Raw genomic sequence first — 19,166 nt, 5'->3', positions numbered from 1 at the left:
AAAACACATACGATTTATCAAATTGGGAACATTTTTTGCCTCGAAATCTCAGGGGGGGGCTACGCCCCTCCCTGAATCTGTCAGGGGGTGGCGAATGTCCCCCCGCCACCCCCCTGTGTCCGCCTTTGCCTTTAACTATGAAAAACAACAACCCACTATTATATTCTCACGCTAAAACCCAAACTTTCATTTTGATTTGATGCATGGGTAAAACTATTCAACAGTTAATTAACCTTTAATTAATCAAAATAACGGTGGTCTACATGTCTATTGGTTGGATCTGGTGAGCTGTTCTCTGATTGGTTGGTTTATGATGATCAGCTGATGTGTAAGAGAGAGTGAAAATGATTTCAACGCCAGTTACTGCCAGACTTACGCCAGAGAAACCCCACGTTTAATCAACTAAAAACTGAAATGTAGATTTATTTGTGAGACATAGACTTGTGAATTATCATAATTAAACATCTTTAGTGTTTGAATGACACTACTAGTGAATATATATATGCTTGAATCGGTTGCAAAGTTTTGAAAAATATGACTTAGAGAGGCTTCCCTACGCTCTTGTTTTCTCTAGTTGAATTGGTAAACTAGAAAACAATGTGGAGAATAGACGAATTAATATTCATTGTTATAACAATGGTAGGTTCAGAAATTACAAAAATAGTTTGTCTGAGAGTTAAGAAAGTTGGTTAATGTTTATAACTAGGTTTTGTAATAAACAGCACGTATATCTAAACCACAAATATCAAAACTCACATTTTTCATTAAGATATAAAACGTTTTATACGTTTACAATAGGAAGAAAGGCGATTAAATTGCACCATGTTACTTTAGCCTATTCATATTTTAAAAAGTCAGGCACTTATTGATTGGAGTCCTTGCCGCGCCAAGAACTCTGATTTTCTAATCTCTATATCTTTTCAACTCAACGTGGTAGAATTTAGATATTTTAAACTATTAATTCTGTCAGATAAAATATTATAAGTTTGAAAAATAAAAGATTTGAGCCATATGATTGCAAAGATATAGGGAGTAGTAAATTTGAGTTGTTGGCAAAGACTTCATTCATTTGTTACGGTAAATTGCATTCATTTTTAAATATTAAAAAGTGTTTGAAAATGATCAAAGATCAATGCAACTAAAATGGTACTTTGCTGATAAAGTGTTATAGATTATAAAACGAGTTTGTTTTCAGTGATAAGTTTTTTAGATACCTAGCGCGCATTTAATATGACGGAAGCAAATTAAATATATCTTAAATTCCAATTCAGAGTTTCTACAATTTTTTTAATAAATGCTTGTTACGTCTTCAATCATATTTAAACTATATAAAATAATTGGTTAATACCATTTCCAGTTCTGTGTGACTTTCTCGTTATTTCACAATATAGAGTTTCAAAAATGAAAAACAAGAAGTTTTATGTATATATTTCTAGCGCTTAAAGTTCAAAATTTCTTTATATCATTTTTTCCTTATCGAGAGATTTAGTGATGTTGAAGAAATATAACTAGGAATTTCCTTACAATCAGTCCCCTGGTCAATCATAACACGCTTAACAAATTAGATTAAAACATGTACGGACTACGGACTGTATTAATTGAAATAGCTGATATCTCAAACTAAGAGAAGTAAACCTAAAAAAGAGTAAATTTAAAAAAAAAACTTAAATGCAAATATAGTTCTAAAAACACATTTAATGGATGAAGAAAAGTTCGAAAGTGAAGTCTTTGTTACTGTTTAGACTTGGAGGTCTTAATAAGCGTACTATCGTCTCCATCCTCCCCCTTAATTCCTACCGAAGGTTGAATCACGTGAAGAGGTTTGGGAAACTCCTTTTCTTCTAGCTCATTAAAGATATCTGGGTGTCCAGGCTCAAGGTTGACCTTGGCCCAGTTCAACTTCAGTTCAAACCTATCCTTGTTGCTTCTCCGTCCTTCAAACCTATCCTTGTTGCTTCTCCGTCCTTCAAACCTATCCTTGTTGCTTCTCCGTCCTTCAAACCTATCCTTGTTGCTTCTCCTTCCTTCAAACCTATCCTTGTTGCTTCTCCGTCCTTCAAACCTATCCTTGTTGCTTCTCCTTCCTTCAAACCTATCCTTGTTGCTTCTCCGTCCTTCAAACCTATCCTTTTTGCTTCTCCGTCCTTCAAACCTACCCTTGTTCCTGCTCCACCCTTAAAATCTATCCTTGTGGATGCTTTATCCTTTAAACATATCCTTATTGCTTCTCCGTCCTTCAAACATATCCAATTGTTGCTTTTACGTCCTTTAAATCTCTCCTTGTTGCTTCTCGGTCCTTTAAACGTACTATTGTTGATTTAAAGTCCATCGTTAGATCCGCGGGATCCGCAATATTCTGGCGTTCTTTTGATTCTTAACCTAAATGCAAAACAAACAAAATTTATATACAAAAAAATTTGCCTTAAGTTATCAATTCATTCTGTACATAGTTTAATATTGGAAATATTAAAATTGCAAATATTAAATTCTCTTCTCATTGATATTTTTATTGCATTTTGCTTGAAACTCCATATAAAGTTGACGCCCTTTTCTCCGGGTTCCCTGGAGTAAACGTCCTTGGTAAAGGTCGACCTATTATTAACCATGATCATATCACAATGGAATTGGGTCAAACCTTGATAGAGCATGGCAACTCAAAAATGGTCAAGATAAATAAAAAATAAAATCAAACTCAGATAATCAAACTTAAAATTAACGTGTTGAACCTAAATGTTGTGAGAATTATTATTCTTCTCCAACATTGGGATTTTCTGAGTACTCTTTATACAAGATCTTGACGTATCTCGCAAAATAACTGTTGATGAAAATTTGCTTTGTTGTTAATTTTGTGTTTTCATTTATTTTTATTGTTTGTAACTATTGAGCGTAAACAAACTTTCACCAAGGCCCTTGAACCCTTGTCATTGACGACTTAAAAACACTGTCCTTAGTACTAGAACCACGTCCTTAACACTGGAACCTTGTCCTTCTGAAACCATTTCCTTTGTACTGGAACTTTTTTTTTAATACTAGAACCTTGTCCTTAGCACTGGAACCATGTCCCTAGTACTATAACCAGTCCTTAGCACTGGAACCTTGTCCTTAATACTGAAACCTTGTCATTAATACTGGAACCTTGTTCTTCGTACTGGAATCTTGTCTTTAGCACTGGAACAATGTCGTTATTACTGAAACCTTATCCTTATTACTGGAACTATGTCCTTAATACTGGAACCTTTTCCTTAGTACAGGCCGGAACCTTATTCTTAGTACTGGAATCTTATCCTCAGTACCGGAACCATGCGCTTAATACTTGAACCTTGTTCTTAGTACTGGAACCTTATCTGTAGTACTGGAACCTTATCTTTAGTACTGGAACCTTGTCCTTAATACTGGAATCTTGTCCTTAGCACTGGAACCATGTCCTAAGTACTGAGCCATGTCCTTAACACTCGTACATTGAACCTTTGGCATTAGTACTGGAACAATGGCCTTAGTACTGGAACCTTGTCCTTTGTACTGGAACCTTGTCCTAAGTACTGGAACCTTATCCTCAGTACCGGAACCATGTCCTTAATTGAACCTTGTTCTTAGTACTGGAACCTTGTCCTTCATACTGGAATCTTGTCCTTTGCACTGGAACCATGTCCTTAATATTTTATATTGTTATATTGGAATCTTGTTCTGAGCACTGGAACTCTGTCCTTAATACTGGAATCTTGTCCTTAGCACTGAAATAACGTCATTAGAGCTGAAACCTTATCCTTAGTACTGGAACCATGGTCTTAATACTTGAAATTTGTTCTTAGAAATGGAACCTTATCCTGAGTACTGGAACCATATCCTTAATACTTGAACCTTGTCCTTAGTATTGGAACCATGGCCTTAGTACTGGAATCATGTCCCTAATACTTGAACCTTGTCCTTAATACTAGAACATTGTCCGTAATACTTGAACCTTGTCCTTAGTTCTGGAACCTCCGGAACCTTGTCCCAAGTACTAGAGTCTTGTCATAAGTTCTAAAACCATGTTCATAGGAACCTTTTTGTCCGGTATTTTATCTACAGCAGTTTTCTACAATCCCAATGATCTTCATCTATGTTGGATCTGCTCAGATATTTATATCAATTGGAACTGCTCAGGTTGCTCAGATCTTTATATGATTTGGATCTGCTCAGATCTTTATATACATTGACTCTGCTTAGATCTTGAGCTAAATTGGTTCTGCTCAGTTCTTTATTTGAATAAGATCTGCTCAGATCTTTTCATAAATTGGATCTGCTTATATCTTTATATAAATTTTATCTGCTCAGATCTTTATCTAAATTGAATCTGCTTATATCTTTGCATAAATTTTATCTGCTCATATCTTTATTTAAATTAAATCTGCTTATATCTTTATATAAAATGGATCTGCTCAAATCTTTATCTAAATTGGATCTGCTTATATCTTTATAAAAATGGGATCTGCTTATATTTTTATGTAAATGGGATCTGCTCAGATCTATATCTGACCTGGATCTGCTCAGATCTATATTTGAGCTGGATCTGCTCAAATCTATGTTTGAGCTGGATCTGCAGACTATATATGAAGGTCATGGCAAACTACAGAAACCTGAACCTATATTTTAACCCTACTCTAAGATTTCTCTGCAACTAAAAGATGCATAATATCTCACCTTGAATGTTAAAAAAAACATGTTTTCCAGTACGCAGGCATATTCCTAAAAGCTTTTCTATGGACATATCTTTAAATTTACAGTCTGAATTTTATGAATTTGAGCCGCGTCTCAAATCCGCCAAAAAAAGGTTTCATTGAGCGCCGACCATAATCTTGAAACATTGAATACAATTTTAAGTGGAACAACCATATTTGATCCGCGTCTTAAATTTAAGTTGCGGCTCAAATTCTTAAAATTCGGCCTCAGTTCTTTGTTTTTCTTGTGTTTATTGTGTTATTTCCAAATATTTGTTTCTGGTTTCCTGGTCACTTGATGGGCGAAGCGGAAGGAGGGAGAGGGGGGGGGGAAAGAGGAAGGGGGGTAAAGGGGAATGGAAAGAGTGGGGTGGTGTTGACCTTGCAATGGAAAGTGAAATTAGGTTGCTGGTTGACTCATTTCGTTCCTACCCGATCTTTCTATATCTATCTATCTTTTTCTCTATTTCTTTATCTATATATATCTTTATCTGTCTATCTTTCTATCTATATATCTTTCTATCTATCTAACATATATCTATCTACCCAAAAATATTTAGTATCTATATTTCTAACTATCTATACATATTACATATATTCTAGTTCACCTACCTATACATATCTATACCGTCCATCTTTTTTTATCTATCAATCTGTTTATCTATCTAAAAGTTCGTCTTATTACAAGTTTGTTCCTAAAATCTTTAGTTTATTTTCAGGCCTTTTTCTTAATTCCATTGTCTGGTTTTTGTTTCTCTACCAGTTTATTAAACTATTTAAATTATTTCTTTTAATTTCTCTATTTATTAATTATTCGATTTTTAAAAGGGGTTTCGATATTCCATTGGTTTGTTTTACACTTCAAGTTTTTTAATCATTAAATGGAACCTTTCTTCCTATATATCTACATTCTCGTAGCAAAGCATGAAGTTTTGGAATTCCTCTGATGCAAAATAGTTATAAGTTTAATAGAAATGAAAATAATTTTAATTTTTTACACATTAATACAAAATTAAATTCTGACAGTAATAATAGTTTATTGTTTGCGATAGAAATTTTTTCTTTAAACAAATTTTGTTCGTGAGAGGAATTCCAAACCTTCAAACTTGAATAAAATTTACCACAAGAATTATGTAGGCGCTAGTTTGATCCAAAGTTTTCAATGGAAATTAAAAATATTTCAAAATCGTCAATATCGTTCCAAAATTAAGGATTCAGCTATCACTGCAATGTTTTTTTGGGAACACAGAGCGTCACAAATCATGGAACTTGACAGTTTATGCGCTATTTTAAATATTGACAAGAGCTGATGAGACAAATGTTTACATTCAATTATGATGGTACTTATCTTTGTATATCCGTAAATAAAACCAGAATATTTCATAATGTTTCCTCAGACGAAGGGTTTAGAGTACCATTGTGAATCTGTTATGCCCCTCTTAAAATAGATTGACACTGAAAGTCCTCGCCTAAATATCTCAAATTGATTCCTCTATATCTAGCCTTGGAGAAAACTTTGCTCTCTCTCCTTATCTGATCTAGAATTAATTTAGTACGCAGTCGCACTACGCAAATGCACTTGCAGGAATTAACATAAATGCATTAGTGTCTGAGTGTTGAGGTGCATTTTGTGCTGATATGATATAAAAAAGATTATGTTGGAGGTGGGGGAGATTTTTATTTTTATCATCATTGTCATAATTATCATTATTATTTTTTTTTACATTTATTATTATTATCATCATCATTATCATCATTTACTAATTAGCTTAAGCTTGCCCAAAGTTGCCTTGGAAGAAAAAAAAATATTTTTTAAAAATTCCACAAATGTCCACAAAAAAGTTCAGCCCATTCGATCCAACCGTTTTGCCGGCTATAGACACACTAATGGCTTGTTTTATTATATAGATTACAAGCTGGAGGGCCCGGTGTTGCCCCTGGAAAAAAAAAATATTTTTAAAAAATTAAAAAAATTCTGAAAAAGTCGAATTTTTTAGCGTAAGACACTTCCAGACCCATGAGTGTCCACAAAAAATGTCAGCCCATTCGGTCCAGCTGTTTAGCCGGCTATCGGGAACATGTATATGAATGTCGAGTCTTAATTAATTAGATAAATTTTTTTTATGATTTCAGGTATGCATAAGCCTGGGAAGCTATGATGAGTTCCTAACCTGTGATCGACTCTTCCAAACAAGGAACAAATCCAGTCTTTAAGTTATATTCAAGTCTTACATGACATTACGTCTAATTAAATAGATATAATAAGCCAGGACATGTACCCACATTGATTAAGTCTCTTATAAACAGTCTCATCAATAATTTAAAGTCAGGGTCGACTTTGAAATTCCGCAACGCCTTGGGCTTTGATTTTACCGCTCTAACTCATTCTCTGTCTTTTCTATAGCCTAGTACATGTACATTTTACACTATAGAACAGTAGTTGTTAGCTTTGGTTTTTAAGAAGAAACAGGCAAAATTCTCATAGATATTTGCTTTAAAGTTTTATTTCTTTAAACCACAGTGCACCGCGTACATAATTGTAAATGGCAATATTTTGTCAAAAGTTATTTAATCTTGGTGTAAAAAAGGGACTTTGTATGCCGATTCCATTAGCGCCTGATCCAATCAGGGTTCAGTCATGTGTTTCTGAACCAATAGAAATAGTATGGCTGTAACATCTATCTTTCTATCTATCTCATTATCCAATCCTTTAACCGGCGCAATCAATAAATGGAAATATTTACTTCTACTCAAGGTACTAATGCAAGGAAAGTTAATTGCGGTCGCGTATACTCTGCGTACATATTGAAACCAGTTCTCTCTTGGCGGAATTTGTAAACAACAATAGATGCATCAGTGTTCGTTTAGTATCGAGCATTTAATTTGGATAAGTTTGATAATTCACATAATAGTTTCCTGTGATCAGAATATTTCATTGGTATTTTATGTGAAAGATGGATCCCATGTCAGGCTTCAACATCTGTCTTGTGTTTACATTACCGCCCAAAGACAGTACACTGCAGTACAAAAGATGCGTACACCTCTGAAATAACTTTCCTTGCATTAGTACCTTGCTTCTATACTGATACTATAGTTTGTACATCGGTATGTCTTAATGACTCTTCATTTATAAAGTCCGATAAGTTATTTTCGTGAGTTGCGCATTTCGGCTTTTAAAGCGCACGGAAGAAATTATCCTATTTAATTTAAACCCTTTAAAATCTTGAAAAAAATAAAGGTCTCTTGAAATTACATCTAAAATCCCATTAATAAATCTCTCCTTGTTGTACATCAAAGACTGTAAAATAAATGTAGAACTGCCCGAGGTATCCTGGACCATGTACCCTGTGATATGACGAAAAATACATTCTGTGAATTCAAAGGTTCTGCATACCCAGAGTAAGCTATATTTTTGGTTAATAATACTTTTTGCCTCCAGTTGTTTGTCATTGATGAAATATTAATATTTTAGGAAATATTTATATTTTAGGAAATTTTCACCGAATAAATTAGATAGTACAATAGATGGCAACGTAGAATGTGTACACTCTCAGTACAGCTGTATTCTTACATTATAAGTGTCAACTCAGTACTGTGTCCGACAAAATTATTAATAATACTGACAATTTTAGAATAAAGTGCTTATCTTACAGTAAAATAAGTACAGTTTTATGTGTTCTTTATTTTCTGTTTTACGTTTTTTATATAATCTTGAAAAAAATGTCGAATAATGTGAGAAATTTGGTTTTCCTTGTTATCTTGACGTCGATGTATAATCGGTTCGTTTCTCTGTTGCTAACTATTGTAATTGATAATATGTTTGATTTTAACTATTCTTATTGTAAACTTTTACCTTTTTGTTAAAAATTAAATTTTTTTTTTCTTCAAATAAATGGATTTTTCAAGATAAGCCAAAACTGATTGAAAATATAGTTGTGGAAGGTTGAGACAAACCAGAAATAAACGATGGAAACCACTTTGAAAATACTCCTGCTCCATCTATAAGCTATCAAAACATTTTAATAATTTTTTTTTGTTTTTTAAGTTTTCTTGGTATGACTAATTTTAGCACAGATCCTTGGTCTAATGTTCTATGAGAGGAGAAAAATGTAGATTAGATTAGATTAAGGAAATTGCTATAAATTTGTTTTAATGTGATATATTCCTAATTTGAAATAAATTGGAGTACTATTTACTTTATTGTAATAAAATAAACAATCCCGTTTACCTACTGTACTTCAGGAATGCTATCTGGAGGTTTAAAGAGGAGAATAAAGCTCTGATGCGTAGATTATACGGAGATGTAGATTCTACAGAAGTTTACAGGAATAGACTGATTATTTGCGAAGTGCAGAAAGATATTTTACATCCCAAGTGAAAGCTTTATTTTTCTTTCTATACTGAGACAAAAAAAAACAAAGTATGATCATGTCTTTTGTCGAAGGCAAAGTTTATAAACTTTTGAGGTTTTGAAATTTTAGGGTTTCTCTGGATTTCTTAATTAATGAAGGCAACAGCTCACGTGTATTTATTTGTTTTCTATGACACCAAGAGTTTCAGAATGTTCTTGTAACAATCTCGAAATTATTTGATACTCTATCTTAATATCTTATTTTCGTCTGAACCACAAAAATTTAAACATTTTAGCAATATTTTGAAGTAATACTCGTGAAAATTTATAATAATCTAGAAAGCATAAGAATTTGCCTAAGATTTAACAACAGCATTTAGTTTCAACGAAAATAGAATCGAAAATACTCAATCTAATAAGTTCTTAAACTTTCACACAATAAAAGAAAGGACAAAAATGTAATTTTTAAAGGATTTCCTCCGAATTATTCATTCTGCTTTAATAAAAATCAATGAATTGAAAAGGGAGATGAGAAGTAATGATTTATTCGGCGACGATTTCTCCAAGAAAGGACGATGGGGGACAAAGAAGGACGAATCTTCTGTAGAAAAACAAGAACTAACTGACAGAGAGGATAGATCGTCAAGCTACGCAGTTAATATGCTGCCCTTCAGTGAGAATATGTTTAACGATCTCCAGTATAACATACGGTATTAAATACATACATTCAATATTATCATTAGTTTAATTTTTCCCCAAAATAAATATTTTATCATTATTACTGCTATTGTCACAGTTTTAAAAATATTTATTAATCTTTATATACATTTATTTATCATTATTATCATTATTGTTATCATTGTTATTATTATTATTTTATTATTATTATAATGATTATTTTTATTATTAATTTTGTTTAAAATTAGGGTTGGGTCCGGTTTAGCAATGATAAAGAATGCTAAAATAGAAGATATTGGAAAACGAAAACCTGAAACAAGGAAGGCGGAAAATAACATTATATATCAGTAAAGGGCTCTCGATGGAATCTAAGTGAATCTTCATTTAAATTTGTAACGAACCCTTTTTCTTATCAAAAGTTTTCTCTCCGAAAATTCGTAATTTTCAATTCTGGATTTTCTATAAAAGTGACTTTGAAAGAATTATCTCTTATCCAAATATAAAATAAAGAATATCTACATGTTAATCTTATACAGGCCTGGGTATGAAATAGCTCTTTAAATGAAGGTTTATTACAAATAACGATGACGTAGTCCTTTTACATGTATTTTAAAAAATAAGAATTTAAAAATTTTGAAAAACAATTATTCACCCGTTTAACAGGACAAGGACTAGATCTAGGACAACAAGACAAACAACACAGAGGACAGTTGTAACAGTGGAATCCAGTACAAGCTATACAACATCCAGGTATAGGAACATTTAGTATTTAAATATGGTAGTCCGCGTTTATATAAATACAATTGTAATCAAAAGTCGTCTCTTACTTTCCATAATATTTTTCGTTTGTTTTTATTCATATGTTTGAAATTAAAAGTTACAAAAATGGCTCTACACACGTAAGGTTGATAACGGACAGAAAAAAGCATTATCAAGGGCATGTCTCATTAATTAAAATTAAATTTTATTTGCCAAAGAAATTAATTTTCACATGATCAAATGTTTAAATTGGTTTCTAGGGTTGCAACAACTCACTATTCTGCTACAACAGATGTACCCTCAACACAAGAAACTGTACCTGTACAGATCCAAACTGTACAGCCAGCAATACAACAACCGCTACAAACTGTACAGCAGCAGACAATACAACCCACTACAGCAGATTCTGCTGAAAGTATTGCAACAACAACTGAGCAACCACAAACAACCTTCTTCACTGTCAGGCATTTCACTAGATCAAAAGATAAATTCCTTCAGAGGCATAATTTAACTTGAACTTTGAATTAGTGATTTAGGATTTGATCCTGTCAGTTCTATAGAACTAGTTGATCCGCCGTTTGATAGTTCAGCGACTTCTCTGTCGTATATATGAAATCAGAGATCGGATCATTGTGTGGATATCGTTAATCTTAAAAACTTGATCTTGATATCCAATTTGTACACTTATTAAAGTAAAGATAATTTCTTGAACCCTGAAGTAAATTTATCACTGTAAGGGTTAAACCGCCACGGGGGGGGGGTATCAAAGAGGAATTTAATCCGCAGGTCTATGCATGAGATGAAGATCAATGCTTATCCCAAGATTAACAACACAAAAGTTTGAACTTCCGGTCCCAGATTAACTAAATCAAATATATGTTTTCATATTATGATACGAAAACCATGAACATTATCATCTTTTAAAAATATATGTTTTCATATTATGATACGGAAACCATGAACATTATCATCTTTTAAAAATATATGTTTTCATATTATGATAGGAAACCATGAACATTATCATCTTTTAAAAATATAAGTTTTCATATTATGATAGGAAACCATGAACATTATCATCTTTTAAAAATATATGTTTTCATATTATGATACGGAAACCATGAACATTATCATCTTTTAAAAAGTTAATTCTTCTTCGAGTTTAAAACTGACTCTATAAATCGTGCGGTCTTACCAGTCTGACTTTAAGCCTCTATCCCGGCACCATTAAATACAGTTTTGAAAATAATATTATTTTAGGGTTTAAATGTATTGTAGCACTAGTAACATGAAAGGTGTAGTTTGTCTCGGATCAAACTTAATGAATGTCGAGAAGTAGTTGAACTACGTAGGATCACTTATTTCCAAATTTAACCGGTGAACAAGTAATTCAACTAAAGGAATTGAGTTTTTGCCACAAACTCAAATCTTCCTGATCCCAATATTTTTGCAGTTTGTTTATCTAGTTTTATCCTTACAGTGAGGATATGTCAACCCTGCCCTTTAACCCTGACACGCCTTCTGCTGATGCAGAGCTCAGGGAGGGTGGGACGGATCCTGGTGTTCTACTCCAGGATGAGGTTGAGCCTGCTGATCAGGATGGTCAGGATCAGTTTGAAGAGGTTGATCAGAGTCAGGTTAATATTTTAAACTGGAGTTTTCGGAACTAAACTTTATCAATGAACCTATTAAAATTACAATACAAAATTTAATGATACTCCAGCTTTAAAATCAGATAACAATACTTATATTCAAAGGAGTTGAGTGTTTGCCACAGATTCAGACTTTTTGATCCGAGTATCTCTGCAAAATCTTCTTGTAGACCTTTGACATTTCAAACTAAAATTTCTGACTGATCAAATATTATAAGTTTAAGGTTTACAGCATCCGGTTGCAATTGATTAGAAAATTGGAGTTTGTGGCAAAAACTCAACTCCTTTTGAATATTTATATTAAAAACTTTTAAACATATCAACATAATTAAAAATAAAATAAATATTTCAGAGCAAAAAAATTACTTCGTCAAAGACTGCATTATTTACTTGATTTGGATAAAATCAAGAAACAAGGGACATTTCAAAGATTTCGAGAAGAATTAGCGATAATCAGCTTTAACAATACGTTACACAGAACGATTAACTTAAAATCAATCTATTAATCTCTGTTTATATCTAGGATTATATTGAAGACGATTATCCATCTACCACAGACATAACAGATTCTTTAGAGGCTGTCCTCAACAACCTTCAACCTCACACTCAAGAGGATATAACTATCTCACAGGTAATTGTCCCTCACCAGGCCCTCTGCACTGCGTAAATATGCTTGAATTGATTATATTCTTTAATGTATTAATGAGTTTTCTCGCCCCAAACTCTAATTTTCAAATCCTTATATCTTTGCATTCTGATGTCGTAAACCTTTGATATTTCAAACTATTAATTCTGCTGGAATCGCTGGATCAAATAGTCAGAGTTTGAAATATTAAAGGTTTACATTATTATTTATTAATAATGAAAAGTCATTATTGGTCTTTAGTGATAAGTCACTCGACATGTCGGACCACTCCCTTTAAGTACTGAGATGTAAGCCTCAGGTTGAAAAAGGAATTGAGTCTTTGCCACTCACTCAAATTTTCTTAATCCAATATCTTTGCAACCTGGTAGTGTAAACCTTTGATTTCTCAAACTTTGACTGTTTGATCTAACAGAATTCATAGTTTAAAATATCTAAAATTGGGTTGCAAAGATATTGGGATAAGCAAATCAGAGTTGGTGGCAAAGATTCAATTTCTTGAGGAATTAGAAATTTTTGGATTGAGAGGAGGGATTATTTCCCTAACAATATATATATCAGGCAGGAGAGATCATTGAACAAGCATTAGCTCATGACCTCGAGATTGATGAAGAAGAAACTGATCAGGATTTTGAAGATGATCTGACAGAAGAAGATGAAGATCTAGAAGATAATCTGGAAGAAGAACTTTCTGAAACAGAAGAAGATGATTTTCCACTTGAAAATAAATATACGGGAGACAGCGTGTAAGTATAATAATATCTTCATATTATTATTATATTATTATTATATTATATTATATTATAATTATTAATATTATTAAGGAGTTTTAAAGAAAAACAGATTTTGCAAAATACCTTATAGACAATCTAGGATTTTTTTGCCATGTACTATATAGTCATAGAGAATAGAGTATATAGAGAGGAATTAACTAGAAAAAAGTGTAAAACGGCCATTTTGTTGTACTGTTTCCATACTGCAGGTGTACTTCACATATTTATGCTATATAACCTGTTGGGCCCTGGAATATCATTTTATAGAAAATCTAAAATTATTGTTAAAAAGAAAACCAAATTATGAAATAGGCTGGTTTCATAATTGACCTATGATCATTTCACATAGACTCTATGCCTTCCACTTCATGCCTTCCATTTACGATGATTTTCCGTTATAACTATAAATCAAATGATGTTTTTATTCACCTAATTCATTATAAAGTTTATTCAACAGTTTAAAAAATTCGAAATTGAAATGGATAGTCTAGGGAACATACTGTATAATTTGTGAACATTTACATGATTTGTACACTTTGAACTCCCTTTCAGGCTGAAAGGGACTGAAAAAATTCATACCGAGAGATTCTTTTAATTCCTCTCTATATATTCTATTCTCTATGTATATAGTATGTCTCAGGCTTATGCGAATATAACTCCGAAAGGTATTCAAATAAAAAAAAGCTGTGTAAACCAATCTGTTTCATTCTGTTTGAAACCAAGCATGGACCTAAACCAATGTTTAATGAATCAAAGATATTAAAAAAAGAATTTAAATGGGATTTAAAATGAAAGTTGGTTGAAATATGATCTACGCGCTCGATAGTTTCCCTGAATTCGTGATAGGTATCTTTTCACTATCGTGATAAGCGTCTCATAAACTACTAGTTTCATTCCAACCATGTATCTTATATTCTATACACTGTGTAGTGCATGTGCACTGTGCACCGAAAAACTGATGTATTTTTAATTTGGAGAAAAAGAGTTTAAAAAATAATCATAAACATGAAAATGGGGAAAAACTGCTAAAACTCAAAAAGCTGGTTAATATTTAGCGGCATGTTTTGTATTGCATTATCACTGCACATACTTTTTTTAAATTCATAATTATGTTTCTTCTATAATAATTAAAAATGTTTGTAGAAATGCCTGTCCGGTTTATGAGGAAGTAAAAGCCCCCTATTGGGCAAATAATACAAGAAATCAGGTCAGATAAAATAAAGTTTGTGTAGTTTAGAGATAAGATTTTGAAAGCTTAAACCCGAGTAAACGGTAGAAAAAATTAAACTGTAAAATGTTTCGTTTTTAGTTTCAGTTTTAAAGAAACTTAAAATTAGATGACAATGCCCGATTCACAATAGTACCATTAAAATTTTTATCTGATAATAATAGGGAAAATATTGTCATTTTTCTAGGGTTAAAAGTGTTTAGTTCTGATTATTCTTATATGTTGCTAAGCAGTACAAATGTGCAAGTCACTTTTGTCAACCCACAATTAAAATAATCAATTTTAAAAATTACAAACATTGATATCTACTACATACTTGATCAGTCGTAGCTTTTAAAGATACTTTTGTGAATGGGTGTATTTTCATTGTCATTTTTGCATGGAGGGTCAGTTGAAATTACGCTTAAAGTCCCTTTAAAACCTACTTTATATTTGCGTCAAAATTGCGTCATAATGGACGTATTTTAGTTCATATTGCGTGCATTTGCTTGCTAGGTGTTGGCCCTGTTGAACCTGTATCCATTCGAGCAGTATATTCATATAGAGAAATGTAAATACGAGGGAGAGGAGATGCTCTGTAGACCTGGTTGTAGGTAATTGATTTTATTTTTTTTTACCATTTAAGAAGAGAATGTTTTGAATATCAGTAAAGTAGTACTTCGGCATAAAAGTAGACGAAGATTTGATAAACTAAGGAGGCGTAATTTTTGTTCTGTATCGACTGGTTGGAATTAAGGAGAATTTTCTTGGGTTATTCGGTTCCGTGATTGCTTATCGTGGTTGTTTCCAGATTCTATGTAAACAAAACTGAGAGAATTAAAAATATAGTTAGTAAAGAGGAGGAAAAAAAGGAAAACATGGGCATTGTCGATAATATTCATAGGAAATAGAGTTGTGTGGGAAGTAAATAGCTTAAAATTACGACCATGTGCGTGTAAACGGTGGGTCGGAGTAACTGGTTAACGCATGGGTTCTCAAGCTAGTAAAATATAAAATCAATCAATACATAGCATGAACCTGTACGCTAAAACGTAATTATATCACTGTAAAAAATATGTTTATTTAGGTGCGAGCAACAGTACAGACTTCATAGGCTTCTAGCCTTCGATCCTAGTAATGAATGCCGCGGTATTTTCTCCGACTGGTTCAGGTAAAACAAGATTAACAGGGTCAACCCAATTCACCCAATTGTAGATATTTTTTATCAATTAGATGATCAAAGATCTGTCTAGTTTTTAGACTTATTTAGGTTACAAACATGAAAGTATTTAATGATGTTAATTATCTTTGTTCTACACTACAACCTACATTCATTTTTTTTAAATTGCATGTTTTAAAAAAAAAACTATACAATCCAAGGAAATTTAAAGTTTTAGGTTCAGTTTATGGAACTGTTATGTTTTTGCAACTTTTAAGCACTATCTTTGGGGGATTCATTGATAGTTTACCTTTGATTATTATATCTACCATATATCTATATTATACTTAATTATTATATTTTTTAGGTTTCCCTCATTCTGCCTCTGCAAGTGCTACAACGTTCCAGAGCAGATTTTAGAGTCCATGCGTGTTTCAAAACAATTAGAAATGTCATCTGACAGACGAAAATCGTCTTCTAAGAAACATTCAGGTTAGAATATTTAAATTTTTTATGATTTTGCTTGTTTTTTATTATTATAGTTAAATAATAGCAGATAGTATTTGTTTTGTTTTTCACTATATCTACAACATAGCGATTTACTCACATTGGATGATACTTAAGAGACAACTGTATGGGATTTTTAAAGTCTTTTCATAGAATTTATACTTCCCAGCAACTGTAATGTTTTTACCCAAATCAATAAATGAGCCATTAAAAGACTAAGGCCGAAGACTAAATTTACCCTTAGGATCGTCAGGATTAAAGAGCTATAGGTCGTCTTTACGGTCTCATCCTTTGTTGTGACCCTAGTTTTGTATCTATACCAAAAGCCAATAATTAAAATCAAATAACATTGATTTTTTTTACATAAAAAACAGTGATGATATAATATAACAAGAGGTCATTTCTGTTTAATTTCCATACTCCGATGGTAAAATGTGTATATGTATATTTAGGCCCTGGTCCAACCCACAACTCTCCTCAGGCTAGACTTGGCAACCATCGTATGTCCAAGGAGAACAAACTGGAAGAACTGAAACATAAAAAAGAATATAAACATGAGAATAATTTCCCAGCAGTCTTTCCGTACGAAGGAAAAGCCGCGATCATGGCTGAGTTGAACCGTGTCTCCGGGATAGTACCTGGATCCCAGGGTTACTCGGAGAACCAGGAGATGAACCGTGTCTCCGGATCCCAGGGGTATCTGCAGAACGAGGTGTTGAAGACGGAGTTGAACCTGGATGAGTTTGCAGAGGAGCATATTGATAATATGGTGGATAGCCAACAATCTGATTTCAGGAAAACTAACAAGGTATTATTATGTTTTCTATTTTTTTATGGCACTTCCAAAATTGAGATTTCCATTATTTTAACGAGTTTTTAAATGTGCTTCATGATTCACGATTTAGAGTTTATTGTTTTAGATAAAAATGCAAACATTCTTAGAACTCTTGAAATCTTCATGAATCTAATTGATACGGAACCAAATCTAGCTTTAGCTTTAGATTATTCATAAATCTTCTAACGGTTAAATCTTCTCTTGTGTGCCTTGAAAAAGTTTTCTTAAGGAAATTCTTTAATTACTTGAAAAAGAATGAAACAAGTATATTGTTGCAAGGATTATTTAAAACCAAAATGATGAAAAATCTGCCAAGTCTTATTCTTTGTGGGCAGGCAAGTATAATTATGTTGCTTATTTTATTTTACTCTGACTTCTATTTGCAGGAAGCTCGAAATCTTGAAGATCATTTCTTCTACAACAATCCTATCCTGGAGTTTAAACTACCGGACGGGACGGTCGGGTCTGTTAACAGTCCCAGGAAATAAAGTATCTTGGTTATATAGAGATAATCTGGATTTTAGTTTGGGGAGATTATTTATAATGTCGTCTTTAATTTAACACATTTGATTAGTGTAAATATATATTACTCTGCTAGGCTTACAACTTATGTTCTTGTTATTATAACTTTTCGACTGAACAATAATGGTTTGGATTCATAGCTTCAGGTGGCCAAGCATAAATTCGTATTCTGCTAAACAAGATATAAAGACGACATCAAGAATATTTTCCAACTCGGCAGACAAAATCCAGTTTTTCTCGTGCTAGTTTTATTTAAAGAGTGCTTCTAGTTATACAAAAATTATGACTGATTTATCTTTCGTAAATTTATACTTCTTAAAAATTTAAATAATTGATTATATTCAGTCCTAACGGAATCTCACATGTTGTAGTTATTTATATGAATTGTATTCTTATTTAAAGCTATGAATATTTTTTTCTCGAACTTTTTTTCTAAATACCATTTTTCAAACCGTCCATTTCACTCATTTTGTTATTCTTGTCTTTTTGTAAATGCTAGTCAAGCGTTATGTATTTATGTATAATTTCCATTTTTGGAAGCTTTGGGAGACAGATTTTTTCGTATATTAAATATTCATATATTAATATAACAATGGTTATTAATAAATTTGTTAAAAATCTTTCTTTTAACGACATATTGAATCAATATTTACATAAATGACGACATTTATTCATTCGACTCAGCAATGTCTGCATTTATTTGTTTTCCCTTGACATGTATGTGACTGTCATTGTAAGGTTAATTAACCCATTAAAACTGGAAGTCGAAAAAAAATTTTAGAAGAGAAATAAATCGTTTTTTATAAGTTTTAAATTATAAGTTGATCGTTTATTTGTTATAAGATGAAAAGTGCTAACGAGAAGCGTTCGGATTAGCTGATGATTGATTGAATTCAATCGTGTTTTGGTCTCTATAATTCAACAATCTTTAAACTATATATTTTATATCTATACTTCATACTTTAATACTTTATATTTTTTTATTAAAAATGAATACGCCGACAAAATATTTATATTTATATTTATAAATAAGGCGGAAAAAATATTTTATACTTTATAGATCAATTTGTGATGTAAAGTCACAGCTTGCTAGGATAAGGATTAGGGACCGAACTGAAAAATTATCTTTTTGACAGTTTTCCTTTTTTTCTGAGGTTTTAAGGGATTCTTGTCAGTTTTCTTTCAATTAAAGACCCCTCCCCCCCCAAAAAAAAATTAAGAGCATCAAGAATATTTTTTTGTCATTAATTTTTTTTCCCCTCCTTTCACATTTATGATTCTTGAAACAAAAAACACGAAATTATCCTATTCCTGGGATTTCCAAAATTTTATGCTGTCTCTATTATCGGAAATGTCGAGAATTTCGTTCCGATTGCAATTTTATTA

General features: G+C 32.2%; 1 protein-coding gene across 3 annotated transcripts; it reads left to right on the top strand.

Annotated features, from left to right (window-relative positions):
* The first annotated feature begins 357 nt into the window (after positions 1 to 357).
* On the top strand, positions 358 to 17,787 carry LOC111718167 (protein spaetzle 4). Of its 3 annotated transcripts, none has more exons than XM_023493686.1 (17): positions 358 to 639; positions 6,831 to 6,892; positions 8,013 to 8,096; positions 8,940 to 9,023; positions 9,573 to 9,758; positions 9,975 to 10,046; positions 10,390 to 10,476; positions 10,746 to 10,949; positions 11,963 to 12,104; positions 12,658 to 12,765; positions 13,339 to 13,523; positions 14,694 to 14,757; positions 15,274 to 15,371; positions 15,845 to 15,928; positions 16,284 to 16,408; positions 16,876 to 17,231; positions 17,645 to 17,787. In XM_023493686.1, exons 1-17 carry the CDS (start codon positions 598 to 600, stop codon positions 17,744 to 17,746), a joined length of 2,085 nt encoding a protein of 694 aa, XP_023349454.1. In that variant the 5' UTR covers positions 358 to 597; the 3' UTR covers positions 17,747 to 17,787. The 3 variants fall into 3 exon arrangements, with proteins under 3 accessions (XP_023349454.1, XP_023349453.1, XP_023349455.1); XM_023493685.1 differs by having other exon boundaries at positions 11,963 to 12,119; XM_023493687.1 differs by lacking the exons at positions 358 to 639; positions 6,831 to 6,892; positions 8,013 to 8,096 and adding an exon at positions 8,382 to 8,476 and having other exon boundaries at positions 11,963 to 12,119.
* Positions 17,788 to 19,166: the final 1,379 nt, after the last annotated feature.

Source organism: Eurytemora carolleeae, unplaced genomic scaffold (genome assembly GCF_000591075.1).
Source record: "Eurytemora carolleeae unplaced genomic scaffold, Eaff_2.0 scaffold13, whole genome shotgun sequence".
In the NCBI taxonomy this organism is placed as follows: Eukaryota; Metazoa; Arthropoda; class Copepoda; order Calanoida; family Temoridae; genus Eurytemora; species Eurytemora carolleeae.
Note: the sequence above shows the minus strand (reverse complement) of the source record. Positions and strands in the feature narration are given on the sequence as shown.